Raw genomic sequence first — 17258 nt, 5'->3', positions numbered from 1 at the left:
ACTGTAGCCTGCAAGGCTCCTCTGTTGAGGGGATTTCCCAGGCAAGAATATTGGAGTGGGTTGCCATTTCCTTTTCCAGGGGATCTTCCCAATCCAGGGATCGAACCCAAGTCTTCTGCATTGGCAGGAGAGTTCTTTACCTCTGAGTCACCTGGGAAGCCTTTATATCCCCTACATGACAATAAAGTCAATGCTTAAAAAATTTTAATTTACTAAGAAAAAAAAAAAAGTAGTGATTCAGATGTAAATGTCCTATAAGCAAGTGGAAAAATTTGATACAGTTTGCATTGAAGGGGAGAGACTGGAAATAAAAATTTGGTAATATTATTGTACAGGAGGCTGATGAGACCATGGAACTGGATAAGAAATTACATATGAATTTATAACATGAGGAAGAAACGAGAGCATTAAAGGAATAATAGGGAACACATTCACTTAAAAGTCAGAGAAAAAGGAACCAACGGAAAAATGGAAACGCCACAGGAGGGCAAAGACACTGAGGTCACAAAAGCTAAAAGAAAAGACTTTAATTGAATCAAGATCAAAGGAAAACAAAATGGAGAGTTTTTAAAAAGAAATTTAGCTATCAGAGATCATTATTGTTCTCTTTGAGAATTTATAAAGAATTAGGTACCATATCATCTTCCTATTAAGTACCTCCTACTCTCTACACTGTATGATGTAGCACCATAAAAGGTATGAACAATTAATAAAAGTTGATAGATATAAATATATACACCCTTAACAGTACCCCTCGTTATGACAGATTCACCAGATACATGCACAAAAGTAAATTCTGAAGACAGTAGAAAAAGATTGTAAGAAAAACAATATACAATACATAAAATAATTAAATGAAAGGAGTTTTCTCAAAAGCTTCCTTACCTGACACATTTGTTTCTCAATTTTATCAAGTAAGAGGCTTGGAATATTGATAGCAATGTCAGTTCCATCTAAAGTATAATTGTTATCAAGACTAAGGACTGAACTAACAACTTCTCTCTCTTTTTCCAAAAACATAAGTGTTTCATTCACGTTAGTCCACAAAGACCGAACCTTTGAAAACACAAACAAATATTAAAGTCTACATATAATCAGTCTATATATACATTAAAGAAATGTACAACACAAATATATGCTCTTTCCCAGGAACAAATGAAATATTCCTGGAATGGCTTCGATAACAAAATTAACTATTTTAACAGTCTAAAAGCACTGATACTACTTTCAACAGCACTTTAAAGAATTTCTCAGGAGAATCTAGACCATTATGATTTGCAAAACATACCTAAGAAACCTTACATTATCAAGATGCAATTAGCATTTCCTATATTCTGATATGCCATCAATCTAAAGGAGATTTTTCAAGAAGAATAAAAGCTTTTCAGGAGAAAAAAGAAAAAACCATATATCAACTTTTAAGAGTCATTCAAGTTTCAAAGAGTTAAAATGTCAAAAACTATGTATTAATCTATGTTTATTAAATTAATTATAAGAATGTTCATAGCACTCATTTGTAATAGTCAAAAACTGTAATGAACCCAAAGAATTACCTTGAGTAAAAAGAGTATATTTTGCTATACTCATAAAATAGAATATTAGACAGCAATGAGAATGAACACATACAACAGCAAGGATAAAACAGCATTAAGTGAAAGAAGCTGAATACAAAAGAATATATGTTATACATGCCCATTTATGGGTCAAACAGGCAAAACTAATCTTTAGTGTAAGAAGTGAGGATAGTGTTTATTCTTGGAAGGAAACAGCCGTGAATGAAAGGGGTTTCAATGCTCCTGGGGTGATGGTAACATTCTATTCCTTAAGTTAAATGCTGGTTACATGGATGTGTTCACTTTGTGAAATTTTGTCAAGCTACATACGATTTTTGCACGTTTTCGCACGTATGTTATTATGCCTCAAAAGAATTTACAAAAGTAGAGAGGAGGAGGGAAAATATAATAATTATATTTGTATTAGTGTCTGTGTCTTCTCACAGCACAAAGAAAAGTTGTTCCACAAAGGAAGTCTCATTGACTGGCCATCTAGAGATCTCACAGGATGGCATCTCCTTGGTGAATGTACAAAGATCCAGGATCTGGGTCTCAGATTTTTCAAGTCTAGAAATTTTATCTTGTCAATGGCTCAAAGTTGACTCAGGGAAACTAAATATTACCTAAACTTAAGAGAGATACGGAGAAGGCAATGGCACCCCACTCCAGTACTCTTGTCTGGAAAATCCCATGGATGGAGGAGCCTGGTGGGCTGCAGTCCATGGGGTCACAAAGAGTCAGACACGACTGAGCGACTTCACTTTCACTTCACTTTCGTGCATTGGAGAAGGAAATGGCAACCCACTCCAGCGTTCTTGCCCGGAGAATCCCAGGGACGGGGAGCCTGGTGGGCTGCCGTCTATGGGGTCACACAGAGTCGGACATGACTGAAGCGACTTAGCAGACTTAGCAGCAGCAGCGAGAGAGATAGCTATGAACTTTTCTTGTGGTCCCATGGCTAAGACTCTGCACTCTCAACATAGGAGGCCCAGGTTCGATCCCTGGTCAGGGAGCTAGATATCATAAGCCACAACTAAAGATTTTACATTCCACAACTAAGACAAATAAATATATAAATTTTTTTGCTATGAAAACTCTTATTGGATTTCATACCAACCTAACGTATTAAGCTTACAATCAAAGATACTATATTCAACAACAGGAATATTCATATTCGCTGAACTAGAAGCTCCATAAAGGAAGTGACTCTGCTTGTTTTCTTCAGTGCTCTAGCCCACAATATCTAGAAGAATGTCTAGCAAATGATCAATAAATAGTCACTGAATTAATGAATAATTATTTCCTGTTGTTGTTTAGTCACTAAGTTGTGTCTGACTCTGCAATTCCATGGACGGCAGCACGCCGGGCTTCCCTGTCTTTCACTATCGACTGGAGTTTCCTCGGATTCATGTCCATTGAGTCAGAGATGCCACCCCATTCTCCTTTTGCCATCAATCTTTACCAGCATCAGGGTCTTTTCCAATGAGTTGGCTCTTTGCATTAGGGGGTCAAATTACTGGAGCTTCAGCTTCAGTCCTTTGAATGAATATTCAGAGTTGATTTCCCTTAGGATTGACTAACTTGATCTCCTTGCAGTCCAAGGGACTCGCAACTGTCTTCTCCAACACCACAGTTCAAAAGCATCAATTCTTCAGCACTCAGCCTTCTTTATACTCCAACTCTCACATCCATACATGACTACTGGAAAAACCATAGCTTTGACTATCCACACCTGTGTTGGCAAAGTCTCTGCTTTTTAATACACTGTCTAGGTTTATCATAGCTTTTCCTTCCAAGGAGCAAGTGTCTTTTAATTTCATGGCTGCAGTCACCATCTGCAGTGATTTTGGAGCCCAAGAAAATAAAATCTGACACTGCTTCCACTTTCCCCCCTTCTATTTGCCACGAAGTGATGGGGCCAGATTCATGATCCTGAGGACGGCACTCACCTTTTCCAATGACAAACTGCCTAAAAAGTCAAATCAATACTCCAAAGCAGCCTGGTGACCATAGAATAAGAATACAGAGCCTGAGAGAGATTTCATCCAAATACAAAGACCTAAGAAAACTCTCCTACCCCACATTTGTTAAAGCCAACCTCTGAAAGCCTCAGATCATCTATAACTGCCAGATTCCTCATGCCAGTCTCAATGTGACTTCTCATTTTTCTTCCAAACTTACCACTATCCTCCTTCAAATCATGTATTTTTTTGCTTAGATAAATATTACTGATTAAGCTACAATCAAACTGAACTTTTCTTGCTAGAGTGAAAGATTTTAAATTAACTAAATTTAAAACTGTGTTGTATATGTTTAGTCTGATTGATTATAAGCTAATTTTTTCCATTATATTCAACTGTCTGAAAGGCACCTGTTGATACTTTTATGTCCATACAACTTATGAGTTAAAAAAATGTATGACACTGTTACAAAAAGAGACATACCTGAGTTCAGTTAAGTAAGTAAACACTGCATATCACAAAACAAAGATTAAATTTTTCCCTTCAAAAGTTGTCTCACCTTTTGAATTTTCTCTTGTATATTACTTTGGTCATCACAGGGTTCCATTCTAGTTAAAAATTAAATAATCTCATTAGTCAATTAAAAAAAAATGATAACTTACCATCCAAAGAGCTAATTAATCTGTAAACCCACCCACTAACAACCATTCCTATTAAAAGCAAAAAAAAAACTCAACCTCAAAGCTATCATAATTTATTAGAAGAACTGGACTAGGAATCTATGTTTTTGTCATATTATCAACTAGGTATTGAAATGTTATTTTAACTAATCTCATTGTTTGTTTTTTAACCTATAACATGCAGGAAGTTAAACTAATACTTCAGGCAACTTTCAGCTCTAGAAGTCACTTACTTTTTTATTTGGTTTTGCAGTCCCATACATTCTGATCTCAAATTTCGTACCTGTTTAACTGACAATCTGCAACAAAAACATACAAAATGACAGCTATAATTCTACTACAACAGTATAGGCCACTTTGATATTTCCCCCCATTTCATATCTTTACTCAAGGCCTCTAAGGGCTACTCTTCCAAATATACCAGTAGCTAGTCTTAAAGGGACTCTAGACTCCCTTTAAGAATTACAAGAGTGATGTAACATATAGGCAGGACTATTGAGATAAACCAGAACTTCTTGGTTCATAAACTCTGACTTCAGGTAAAAATGCTGGAGGTCAGACTACCCTGCTCTCTTATCCTTACCTCACATTCTTAGGGGATATATTCAAATGTTACCTGAGGCAGGCAACATTGCAGTTTTCAGGAGATTTCAAAGGATTTTGTAGCTTTCATAATAGATAAGACAGCATGAAAAAAGCTATCTTACTATAGTTGTTTATAATTATTAAAAATTGGACATATTCTATGTCTTGGGAGTAAGAACCTTGCCTCTTTGTTTAATGCTGTAGGACCAGTGTGTAACCAATATCTGGCACACAGAGGTACAAATAAAAAAAAATGTACTGAATAGATGAACGTAAATAAATATAAGGCAATATAAAATGGCTAAAGAAACCAGTATACCTTCTCAACAGATGCTAAGTAGACATTAAAAGTAATACATTAAAGCAATATGGAAAAACTTATAGAATAAAATATCAAGAGAAAAAAGGATACAAAATAGAATGAGCACTATAATTACAGCTTAAAATTTTATTTTTATCTTTAAAAGTAAAAACACCTGAAGAAACTGAATTTTTTTAACAAAAATGATATCCTCCTTTTCTCTAAACTTTTATTTACAGCATGCCTAAAGTTTTAAAGTACTTTATTCAGAAGTGATCAGGCTTTAAAATGGAAAGATAAAAGATAATTGCCAAGGGGTTTTGAGGTATTCATGAATTACTGCCACCGAAGGGATACTGATGACATTTGTTCATAAAGAAAGGAATTTTCATTTTCTAACCATCAAAGTATTACTTACTGTGCATTTTCTTGATATTTTCGGGTAACACAATCTTCTCTTTGCAAAACTTGTAAAAATCTATTACGTGCTACATGGCATCTGGCAAGGCATATTTGCAAATCTTGTGGTTTAACATTAAATGTCTCTGTAAAACGTATAGAAGAATCTACATGGAAGATAAAATATAGAAAACTTAGACTTGTGCTGTGCTGTGCTTAGTTGCTCAGTCATGTCCGACTCTGTAACCCATGGACTGTAGCTCCTCTGTCCATGGGGATTTTCCATGCAAGAATACTCAAGAGGGTTGCCATGCCTTCCTCCAGGGGATCTTCCCAACCCAGGGATCGAACCCAGGTCTCCAACATTACAGGCAGATTCTTCACCGTCTGAGCCACAAGGAAAGCCCAAACTTAGATTTACAAGCTAATAAATATAAAAAATGTGAGACTGTTGAGAAATTAACAACCTCACTTAACTAACAACTCCTTAAAAGCTGGTATGACAATACACACAAATATACAACTCATTTCAATAAAAGCAAGGATGACCTGTTTTTTGAAGAAGGCAACTAAAAAAGGATTGGGGACTTCCCAGATGGTACAGTGGTAAAGAATCCGCCTGCCAATGCACAAGATAAAAGAGAGAAGGATTCGATCCCTGGGTCAGGAAGATCACCTGGTGTAGGAAATGGCAACCCACTCCAGTATTCTTGCCTGGAAAATTCCATGGAGAGAAAGAGCCTAGCAGACTATGGTCCATGGAGTCGCAAAGAGTGTGACATAACTAAACACCTGAACATACACAAAAAAGGATTATCTGAAGTTGAGTTATTTTACATAACTAAAAATTTTTAGAATCCATCTGCCCAAAATAATTCTTATTATCACAGCACAAAACATCCATAAACAAATACGCTGTTACACATAAGCAACTTCTTAACACACCTTTTAACAACAAAGGAAGAAAATTAAAAGGGATGAGGTGAGATCACATCACCTTCATTGCTGCCATCAGCCTACTCTTCCCAGTAAGACCAACAGGGTAAGACAACCAAATAAAACCAATCTCCATTTCTCAAGTAATTCTTGGCTATGTTACTAATGATCAAAGCAGACCCTGAGAAAAATCCATCCAATGATTTTAGAGTTCGGGTTTTCACATGCAATAACATGTAATAAATCCTACTTTAAGATGGCTAATACAATAAAGATAGATATGCTGGAAAACAATGGCCTCACACTATACTTAACATGACAAATCCAGGTGCTAGATCACCCACAAAAAAATAAATCAAAAATTCTAAATATTTAACAGGAGATGAGTTTATTGGATATAGAAATCATCCATAAACTGAATATGGTAAATGAAACTGCTTTAAATAAGAAATCGGATAACCCATGCCTAAAAGCTTTATGTACAATAAACTCTTGCCAAATCCAAATACACATGATTCATGTAAAACAGTTTGGGTTACATGTAACTAAAATGGATCATCTAATAGAAAAACTGGTAAAGTGCTCATGCCACATTAAATTTAAAATATGCAAATACTTATAAAATAAGATCACATGTACATGTTTTAAAAAACCATGCAGAGAAGATAAACTAGAAAAAAGGTACTGTACATATATATATACACAAATACATATACGCACAAACACAATATATACTTTGAACACACACAAAATGATATATGTATAAAGTTTGTCATTGTACCATTGTTTTTATAGCAAAATATTAGGGGAAAAAAAAAGCCAAATGTCTGTCAGAACAAATGTGTGATTAAATACACTATGACACACCCATTCAAATACCCAGTTCCAAAGACAGAAAAAGAATAAGATCTATGAACTGATATGTAATGATCTCCAATATACACTGTTACATAAAAAACACAAGACTGAAAATTGTCACCATTTAGGGTTTAAAAAGAATATATACATATTTGCCAGAATTACTGATTCCAATGGCTGCTTCTGAAAAGGGAATCCAGGTAACCTAGATTATAGATAGCACCTCTATAGATATCACTAGACAGTCAGAAGTGGAAGACACTTTTCACTTTCTAAATTTTGAATCATAAGAATGTATTACTCAAAATAATTAAAATGTACAATATGACACTAAAAAAACAAAAATCAACAACAACAAAACACCTAAAAGAAATCAAAATGTCAGCAGTGGTTATCTCTAGAAACTGGAAGATGGGATTGTACTGCACCAACGTTTTCATCTTTTTCCTCCCATGTTTTATGAGCATAACGCAATTAAACAGAGCAGCATATTTAATAAGCTACAAATGGCATTAAGTCTTAGAGTAAAAACCCATTATTTTGTTTCTAAGATTTAGCAATTAGATCAAATCCCTTTAAAACACAATTTCACACCAAAATATTCCAACATATTGCCAGTAGCCAAACTAAATCTCTAACAAATTCAATACAACATTTAATACAATGTATTATAGGCAAACTATAACCTGTAGGTCTGCTGCTGCTGCTGCCACCGCTAAGTCACTTCAGTCGTGTCCAACTCTTTGAGACCCCATGGACTGCAGCCTTCCAGGCTCCTCTGTCCATGGGATTTTCCAGGCAAGAGTACTGGAGTGGGGTGCCATTGCCTTCTCCGAACCTGTAGGTCTAACCTGGCCCATTTTTGTGAGGTCAGCAAACTAGGCCTGCTTTTTACATTTTTAAGGAGTTGTATTACAAAAAGATTTTTTTTTAATTCACAGAAAGGTGTATGTGACAAAGACTCTTATGTGGTCCACAAAGCGTAAAATATTCACTGTCAGACCTCACATAGAAAATGTTCCCCAACCCTGTATTAGAACATAATAACCTGCATTGCTACTTATGTTCATTATGACAGGATTTCAAACTGCAGTTCCAATAAAATATTAACTATTTGCCTTTTGAGATAAAGTAATATCTTTATCTTACCTTATTTTATTAAACTCTCTTGATGATTTACAAATTATAAGAAATAATAAAAACCAAGAATCAAAGCGGAAACAAAAAATCTTACCATAAGCTTAACTTACTTTTAGAATGGGTTTTTATATATTTTACTGCAACAAATCTTGCAAAGTGATACATTATATGAATAAACTTAGGACCAACTGGAAATAGAAATAGTGAACCAACAACTTGAGGAAAGCTACTTCCGCATTCGGCCTATGATAAAAAGAAATAAGACAATTTGAAGACATTATCAATGATAACCTTTATATTTACATCATACTGTTTTTAAAGCACAACAGGATTTATCAGAATTATTCCATCTGAACCACGTTAAAATTTTGAATCTTTCTAAGCTCTTGGTAGACTCAGTCACAAAAAGTAATTAAAATTTAAAGTCACAATTATTGATACAATTTGGGGACAAAAGCTAAAATAATCTATAGTCAAAATTATTTCCTTAAACAAAAACTGTTATATAAATTCCTAGGAACTCAAAAACCTATTTCCAAGGCACTTAGTAAAAAAACTGGTTTCCCAGAAACAGAGTCCCAATCAAAACCACCAGAAAGTATTATTCTGATATTTCTTATTTATACTGTTAGCATAAAAGCATTAAGAAGATTTCACCTTTAAAAAAATTAATGTACCTCAATAAAGCCAGACAAAAAAATTGCAGTTTTCAACTGCTCAAAATTTGCATCTTTTAGAAAGAGAATACTTACAGAAATCTTTTTTAACCATTCACAGAAAAGTTTTCGGAATTCAACGTCACGTTTTTGATCAAATGGAGGCCAACAATGTCTTTAAAACAAAAATAAAAATTAGAATTATGAACAAAAAAACAAACTCAGCAAAACTTTAAAATATCAAATTTATCTCCTAGCTCAGCTGATAAGGAATCTGCCTGCAATGCAGGAGACCCTGGTTTGATTCCTGGTTCAGGAAGATCTGCTGAAAAAGGGATAGGCTATCCACTCCAGTATTCTTGGGCTTCCTTGGTGGCTCAGCTGGTCAAGAATCCACCTGCAAAGTGGGAGACCTGGGTTTGATCCTTGGATTGGGAAGATCCCCTGGAGAAGGGAATGGCTACCCATTTCAGTATTCTTGCCTGGAGAACTCCATGGACTACAGTCCATGGGTTACAAAGAGTTAGACAGGACTGAGTGACTTTCACTCACTAGAAACATTATTGCTAAATCAAGGCTAACATTGTTGGCAAAAACTCAACATTCAGAAAACAAAGATCATGGCATCCGGTCCCCTCACTTCATAGCAAATAGATGGGTAAACAATGGAAACAGTGACAGACTTTATTTTCTTGGGCTCCAAAATCACTGCAGATAGTTACTACAGCCGTGAAATTAAAAGATACTGCTCCTTGAAAGAAAAGCTATGACCAACCTAGACAGCATATTAAAAAGCAGAGACATTACTTTGCCAACAAACAGCCATCCAGTCAAAGCTATGGTTTTTCCAGTAGTCATGTATGATGTGAGAGTTGGACTATAAAGAAAGTTGAGTACCAAAGAATTGATGCTTTTGAACTGTGGTGCTGGAGAAGACTCTTGAGAGTCCGTCCCTTGGACTGCAAGGAGATCAAACCAGTCAATCCTAAAGGAAATCAGTCCTGAATATTCATCGGGAGGACTGATGCTGAAGCTGAAACTCCTATACTTTGGCCACCTGATGCAAAGAACTGACTCATTGGAAAAGACCCTGATGCTGAGAAAGATTGAAGCCAAGAGGAGAAGGGGACGACAGAGGACAAGATGGTTGGATGGCATTACTGACTCAATGGACATGAGTTTGAGCAGGCTCCGGGAGTTGGTGATGGACAGGGTAGCCTGGCATGCTGTAGTCCATGGGGTCATAAAGAGTCAGACACGATTGCGTGACTGAATTGAACTGAAGGCTAACATTCATAAATTTCAACTAAAGAGAGACCAACCTGTAAGAAATTAGGTCTTTTTCTTTATAAACATCTATAGGGTTAAACTCTGTTTAGTGTGAGTAATCAATGAATACATAGTGATGAATATAGGAATGAATCACTATTAAAATTACTGAAAATCGGTTAAAGAAGACAACATGCTCAATGAATTTACTAAGCTAACACAAAAAGATGGTGTAAATAAATTAGTATGTTAAGCCTGGGGCAAAAGAGAGAAACATAAATGGTTACACATGAAAAGCACAAGAAGAATGGCCTAAGAGATCATGACCCCTAGGGATAATCCATATCACAGTCAGTAGGTGCTACTGTTCTGTGGACAAACAAGATATAAAATTATTAAAAATTCAGTTTTAGTAAATAAAGGATTTTAAAATTTGCCTATTGCTTCCCACTGATAATCAGTTTTATCTAAATTTTTATTCTGATGCATAATTATTTACTGAGGGCCCGTTATTTTTCATATTTCTATAGCATAACATACCTTGTGTATTCACAGAAAAAAAATTAAGTATGCATAAAAAAAGTTTAAAAGGCTGGAATAACAACAGTGATATTCTCTAGTTGGGTTTAAGAATGATTTTTACTTCTTTAGCTTTTTCTGTATTTGCTGAAGTGCTTTAAATAAACTCTATTTTGTTTATAATGAGGAAAAAAATCCAAAAATCTATTTTTATCTGAGCAAGGGAAGCCCTATAACTTAGTGATGTCTGAATGCCTGCTAAGTTGCTTCAGTTGTGTCTGACTCTTTACAACCCTCTGGACTATAGCCTGCCAGGCTCCTCTGTCCATGGATTCTCCAGGCAAGAATACGGGAGTGGGCTGCCATGCCCTCTTCCAGGGGATCTTCTCAACCCAGGGATTGAATCCCCGTCTCCTGTATTACAGTCAGATTATTTACTGTTGAACCACCAGGGAACCCCATAATATAGTGATAGGGATTTCCAAAATATGCTTCAAATATACTTGTTCTCTTGGTCACTCAAAACTTTAACTGAAGGCAAGACTATTAAATTATCATAAATAAAAACAATGGACTTACTATTTAAGAGAATGATGACACAACATAAATATTAAAACAAATTTGAACATTTTTTTTATGACAGATGAAACCCAAATAACCTACAAAATAACTTGGAATCAAGGTTAGTGATTATTCACATTTTTATCTCTTCTTATACTATTTAATATACAACAGTATAGGACAATAGGCTAAACTTAACAGGAATGATCTTTGTCTATAGCACTTGACACTTCTATATATTATGACAAAAATAATGATTTACAGAAATTTTAGGAAATAAAAACAGACAAAACAAACAATATTGCCTGTAAGAAAAAGGAGTAAAGGGGAAATTAACAACAAAAATCACAACAAAATTAAGTGCATGGCTAGATTAGTATCAATTAATTATTCTAATAAATAAGACTATGAAGAAGTTAGGAATTACATATGTATAAAATAAAATCCATATTACTTATGAACTCTACCATGAATTCAAGTACTGAAAAAAAGGACTCAGATTAATAAAGGTTAAGTACTAAATCTGTAAGACCCAAACCTAATTTTTATAACATACATTCAAAATAATAGTTGAAAGCCAAAGTTGAAATTCTCACTATATCAAGTCATAATCCCTTTTTTAAGTCCCTTACAAAAATTAAATAACTTTTACTCACTTGAAAACTTCTTTGGTGAGAGACTTGTCAAGTGTTTGAAACAAAAAATAAGAAACTATGTGAAAGGCATCACGGTTCAGCTTGTCAAACATGTTCCTATGGTTTAAAAGGAAATAAAGACAGGAAAAAAGAAAAGGTTAATAAAACAGTATCACAAAAAGCTGTGTAAGAGTTTGACACAAATTAGTAGTTTTCACTCTGTTCAAGAGGTCGAAACAAATTTTCTATTTCATGTATACATTTATAACCAATTAAGAAACACATGCAAGTTTTTATATTTTGGTTCTGAAAATATAGACCAAATAGAAGAAAACTGGTAGAACTTTATTTCAATGAACACATTCTACAAAAAGAAAAGGAAAGTCTAATTAGGCAAAGAGAAAACCAAGATAAGTGAAAACTAAGATAAGTGAAAATGTGATACCAACCAACATTTTCTGACAATAAAAGACTTAAAATTTATTGACTTTATTAGTCAGGTATTATTTTAACTTAGCTTTACAAGCAGTAACTCAGCTGATCTCCACCAGTCATATGAAGTTAGTAAAGTTGCAACTTTAACATGAAGTATTTTATTTAATCTCAACATTAGAAACTAGTTTGATTTTCCTCATAATACAGATGACATGACAAATAGATCTAAGTACCTCTGTGAACACATAAAGCTGTTTTCCTGAAATAAACTTTTTCAGTTGCAAAAACACTAACATTAAAATTCGCACGCTTAACTTTTTGTCAAACAACTCTTATCCTTGGAATGTTTCTATTCCTCAAAAAAAAATACAAATAAAGTTCCTACCGCCTTATCATCTCTCAAATCTGGTTGGTTTGTTTGTTTTTTTTTCACATAGTACCCTGTTCTCTTCAACACTTCTCATTTTTAAAAAGATAACTTTTAAAGAAAGGTTTGTTCACCCACTAGACTAAAATTTTATAAGGGAAAAGTTTATGTTTGCTCTGTTCACCACTGTATACCCAGGTCCAACACTGTGTTCAATTAATATCTGTTGAGTAAACAAGTGAATGAATCACCTTTTCTTTCCATTCCCACTGCCTTCTGTAGTTTAGGTCCACCTAACTGCAAAGCCTTGATTCTCCCTCTAATCCATTCTCTGTAATGCAACCAGCATGATTTTTCCAAAATGCAAATCTCTGGGGCAAATATCTAGGAATGGAATTACTTGATGATATGTTAAGTGTACATTTAACTTTACAAGCAAAGTAACTATGCAATTACATGCTCACAGAAACTAGAAACATAATAAAATTTTGCACCAACATATATAAGTGAATCTGGGACTTCCCTGATGGTCCAGTGGTTATGACTCTACACCCCACTGCACAGGGTTTGAGTTCAATCCCTGGCCAGGAAACTAAGATCCCTGCATGCTGCATGATACACACAGCACAGCCTCTATATATATGTGTGTATATGTGCACACATGCATATTAAAAAGCAAATACATTATTTTGCCAACAAAGTTCTGTCTAGTCAAAGCTACAGGTTTTTCCAGTAGTCATGTATGAATGTGAGAGTTGGACTATAAAGAAAGCTAAGCAGCAAAGAATTGATGCTTTTGAACTGTGGTGTTGGAGAAGACTCTTGAGAGTCCCTTGGATGGCATGGAGATCAAACCAGTCAATCCTAAAGGAAATCAGTCCTGAATATTCATTGAAAGGACTGATGCTAAAGCTGAAACTCCAATACTCTGGCCACCTGATGCGAAGATCTGACCCTGACCCTGACGCTGGGAAAGATTGAAGGCAGGACGAGAAGGGAACAACAGAGGATGAGATGGCTGGATGGCCTCACCGACTCAATGGACATGAGTTTGAGCAAGCTCCAGGAGTTGGTGACAGATAGGGAGAGCCTGGCATGCTACAGTCCATGGGGTCACAAAGAGTTGAACACGACTGAGTGACTAGACTGAACCGATGTGTGCGTGTGTGTGTGAGAAACAAATAAGTGAATCAATTTTTTTTTAATTTTAAAGCAAATTTGATGCCATATTCATGCTTAAAGAATTTTAAAGGAGATGTCTGTTTCAAAAGAGTAGATCCCTTCCACTAACCAACTGAGATGACTCTAAAGACATGGTGGGGGAGGTGGGGGGGTGGAAATCTACGACAATGTTGTAAAAAAAAAAAAAAAAAAAAAGATCACTGAACCAAAACTTGACTGATTTTAGTTAATTTTCAAAGGCAGAAAGCAGACTGCAATTGCATAAACCAGAGCAGAGAAAAAACTAAGATTGCCAAAACAACAGAGAGGATATACTGACAATGGGAATCATTCTCAGTGGAGGCCTCAAGATGTAAACTTCTCTGCCATACTTCGGGGCATCAAATCATGTGAGATAAATGGAACATTTATTAATACAGAATTATAACTTGATAAATGCTACCCATTGGTTGTCAATTTTTAGGCTAGACAAAGCATTTCTATATATAAATAGTAGTAACTGCTAAACAAATAGTTCCTAAGCAAAACTTATAATTACAGCTCTAACCCTTGACAGCAGGTGCTCACTTGTGTCCCACCAACTGGAGCCCTGCGAGGCTCCTCTATCCATGGGATTCTCCAGGCAAGAAGGCTGGAGTAGGTTGCCATTTCCTTCTCCAGGGGATCTTTCCCACCCAGGGTTCCAACCAGTGTCTCTTACATTGGCAGGCAGATTCTTTACCACTGAGCCACCAGGGAAGCCCTACACCCATTTTACTGATGAGGAAACTAAGGCACAGAGAGGTTACTGCTGCTGCCACTAAGTCACTTCAGTCGTGTCCAACTCTGTGTGACCCCATAGACGGCAGCCCCCCAGGCTCCCCTGTCCCTGGGATTCTCTAGGCAAGAACACTAGAATGGGTTGCCATTTCCCTCTTCAATGCATGAAAGTGAAAAGTGAAAGTGAAGTCACTCAGTTGTGTCCAACTCAGCGACCCCATGGACTGCAGCCTTCCTGGCTCCTCCGTCCATGGGATTTTCCAGGCAAGAGTACTGGAGTGGGGTGCCATTGCGTTAGTCTCTAAACCTTGACAGTAAAACAATTTTAATACAGCTGAAAAAGTCAAGAAAAGGGAGAAGGCAAAAGAGGGTAGGTAAGTGTAGGTGAACTAATTTTCATATAAAGAAAAAGCTACCTTCATTGTGAAATTACTTAGCAGGAAATCAAGAGATACTTTTAAAATTAATACATCAAGACACAGAAGACTAAGCACATTATTTAAATACTGTCACAAGAAGGATGGAAATAACGTAATTACAAAAGTCAAGAAGATTGAGAACAGGAAATAGACTAGTATCCCAAATTTTCCTTGGCCTTCAGTGGGAAAGATAATACTGTGTAAAGCTGCTAAGACACAGAAATATAAACAAAGTTTATTTTTATAATGAGACTGTAACATTTGTAGGAGAGTAGGAAGGAGCTTTTACTTTTCATCTTAGAACCACTCTCCACTGGTTTTTTGCTAACTGTGGCATCAGTTCAGTTCAGTTCAGTCGCTCAGTCGTGTCCGACTCTTTGCGACCCCATGAATCGCAGCACACCAGGCCTCCCTGTCCATCACCAACTCCCAGAGTTCACTCGAACTCAGGTCCATCGAGTCGGTGATGCCATCCAGCCATCTCACCCTCCGTTGTCCCCTTCTCCTCCCGCCCCCAATCCCTCCCAGCATCAGAGTCTTTTCCAGTGAGTCAACTCTTCGCATGAGGTGGCCAAAGTACTGGAATTTCAGCTTTAGCATCATTCTGTGGCATGCTTCAGTCTAATCCAAGAAGTAAAAAGTATAAACTAAAGATTAGCAACTACTTTAAAAGGCCTCCTTGAGTCCTAACGGCGATTCTATACAATGGAAGGCGGTGGCTCTCCGTTATCAAATCGCCACCTCCCTCGACTTCACAGACCAACCAGCTTCACGACCAAACCAGGACTAAACCCCCCCTCCAGTTTCGCCCCAGCTGCAGACTCTACTCCCTACAAAGCGCTCCCGGCTAGGTTCCATAACGGACAGTGTCTGCCACCAGGTCAGCTGCCGCTAGGAGCCAAGGCTTTGTAGCCAGCGCCGGACCACAGTAACCGACTACTTATCAACCCGCCGGTCCGCACCAGGGCGGGCTGCACCAACGTAACCAGTCTCAGACACCCCCGCCGCCAGCCCAATCCTCCTTACACTCCGAACTGCGTGTGTGACATGGTATTTCCACAGGCTATGGTCGCCAGACAAGGCTCGAAGCCGAGCGCCTGCAGGTACATCCACAGACGCGCCTTTTCGAAAGAAGTGACCCAGGCCGAGCTCATCTTCGCGGTAGGCAGGGCCCGGCAAATGAAGAAAGCACAGGCTCCAAGGACTGAGAGGGCCCCTCAGACTTCTTCCCTAAGGGCAGCCTAAGGTGGCGGCGGCCCCTCAACTGCCACCTCTTGATCCTCTCTCGTTCGGAGCCATTTCGCCTCAAATGGCCTCAAGTGTCCTGAAATTCTAAAGTTTCAGGAAAATAGAACCTCTAACTGTAGTACCGCACAACGGCCAGAGCGAAGACACCACAAACCGAGCGTCCCGCGCTTCCGGTAGACGCCGCCTAGGTGCCGAGGGAAGACGGCCTTCCTGGGAGGATTATATCTCCCGCCATGCAATGCGCCCTCCCCTCGGTCTTTTCCGCGCAAGACCGGCGGGGAACAACAAGACCCACAAGGCTTTGCGCGGCTGAGGAACTTTTTCGCGCTTGCAGGCTTTAGCACAGCATTCTTTTGCTTCGCGCTTTCTGACTCTTTTTGTCTGATCTGTGTTTCCTTTAGCTCGTATATGCCTACTACGTCAGATAAAAACCACAGGCCGTTATTCAGTGTACCACAAAAGGCATTCTCAGCTATTCTCAGTGTATGTGTAACCCTGAACATGTCGCCTCATTTCTGAGTGTCGGGTCTATTATTAATAAAATCGTCTATGCCCTAAAGTGCTGAATGTTCCTTTCAGCTCCTTGCTCTAAGAAATCTACGCATATACCTTTCCCCTGCACCCCTGTCAATTGATGATTGCTTTCGCCTCTACATGCCGTATATCAATACAACCAGACCTGGAAATGGGGTGGGTATCCTAACATATCTCATCACCCGTTTAGGCATTATTGCCTCACTAAAGCCACCAGCATATTTGAAATGTATGCTGTCACCCACAGCTCTTCCTTGTGGA

At 37.3% G+C, this 17258-nt stretch overlaps 1 protein-coding gene across 3 annotated transcripts in view; it reads right to left on the bottom strand.

Annotated features, from left to right (window-relative positions):
* HAUS6 (HAUS augmin like complex subunit 6) overlaps window positions 1–16735 on the bottom strand; it is a 39290-nt gene extending 22555 nt beyond the window's left edge. Inside the window, exons 1-8 of one of the 3 annotated variants that reach the window (XM_044939810.2) lie at window positions 16242–16735; window positions 12075–12170; window positions 9166–9244; window positions 8524–8656; window positions 5499–5646; window positions 4428–4493; window positions 4074–4122; window positions 886–1056 (exon numbers count right to left, since the gene is read on the bottom strand). In XM_044939810.2, coding sequence (XP_044795745.1) covers window positions 886–1056; window positions 4074–4122; window positions 4428–4493; window positions 5499–5646; window positions 8524–8656; window positions 9166–9244; window positions 12075–12170; window positions 16242–16369 — 870 coding nt within the window. In that variant the 5' untranslated portion in view covers window positions 16370–16735. Of the gene's footprint in view, window positions 1–885; window positions 1057–4073; window positions 4123–4427; window positions 4494–5498; window positions 5647–8523; window positions 8657–9165; window positions 9245–12074; window positions 12171–13106; window positions 13527–16241 lie in introns of those variants that run through there. The other 2 variants (XM_044939808.1, XM_044939809.1) reach the window with 2 other exon arrangements.
* Between the last annotated feature and the right edge of the window lie 523 nt (window positions 16736–17258).

Source organism: Bubalus bubalis, chromosome 3, assembly GCF_019923935.1.
Source record: "Bubalus bubalis isolate 160015118507 breed Murrah chromosome 3, NDDB_SH_1, whole genome shotgun sequence".
NCBI lineage: Eukaryota > Metazoa > Chordata > Mammalia > Artiodactyla > Bovidae > Bubalus > Bubalus bubalis.
Note: the sequence above shows the minus strand (reverse complement) of the source record. Positions and strands in the feature narration are given on the sequence as shown.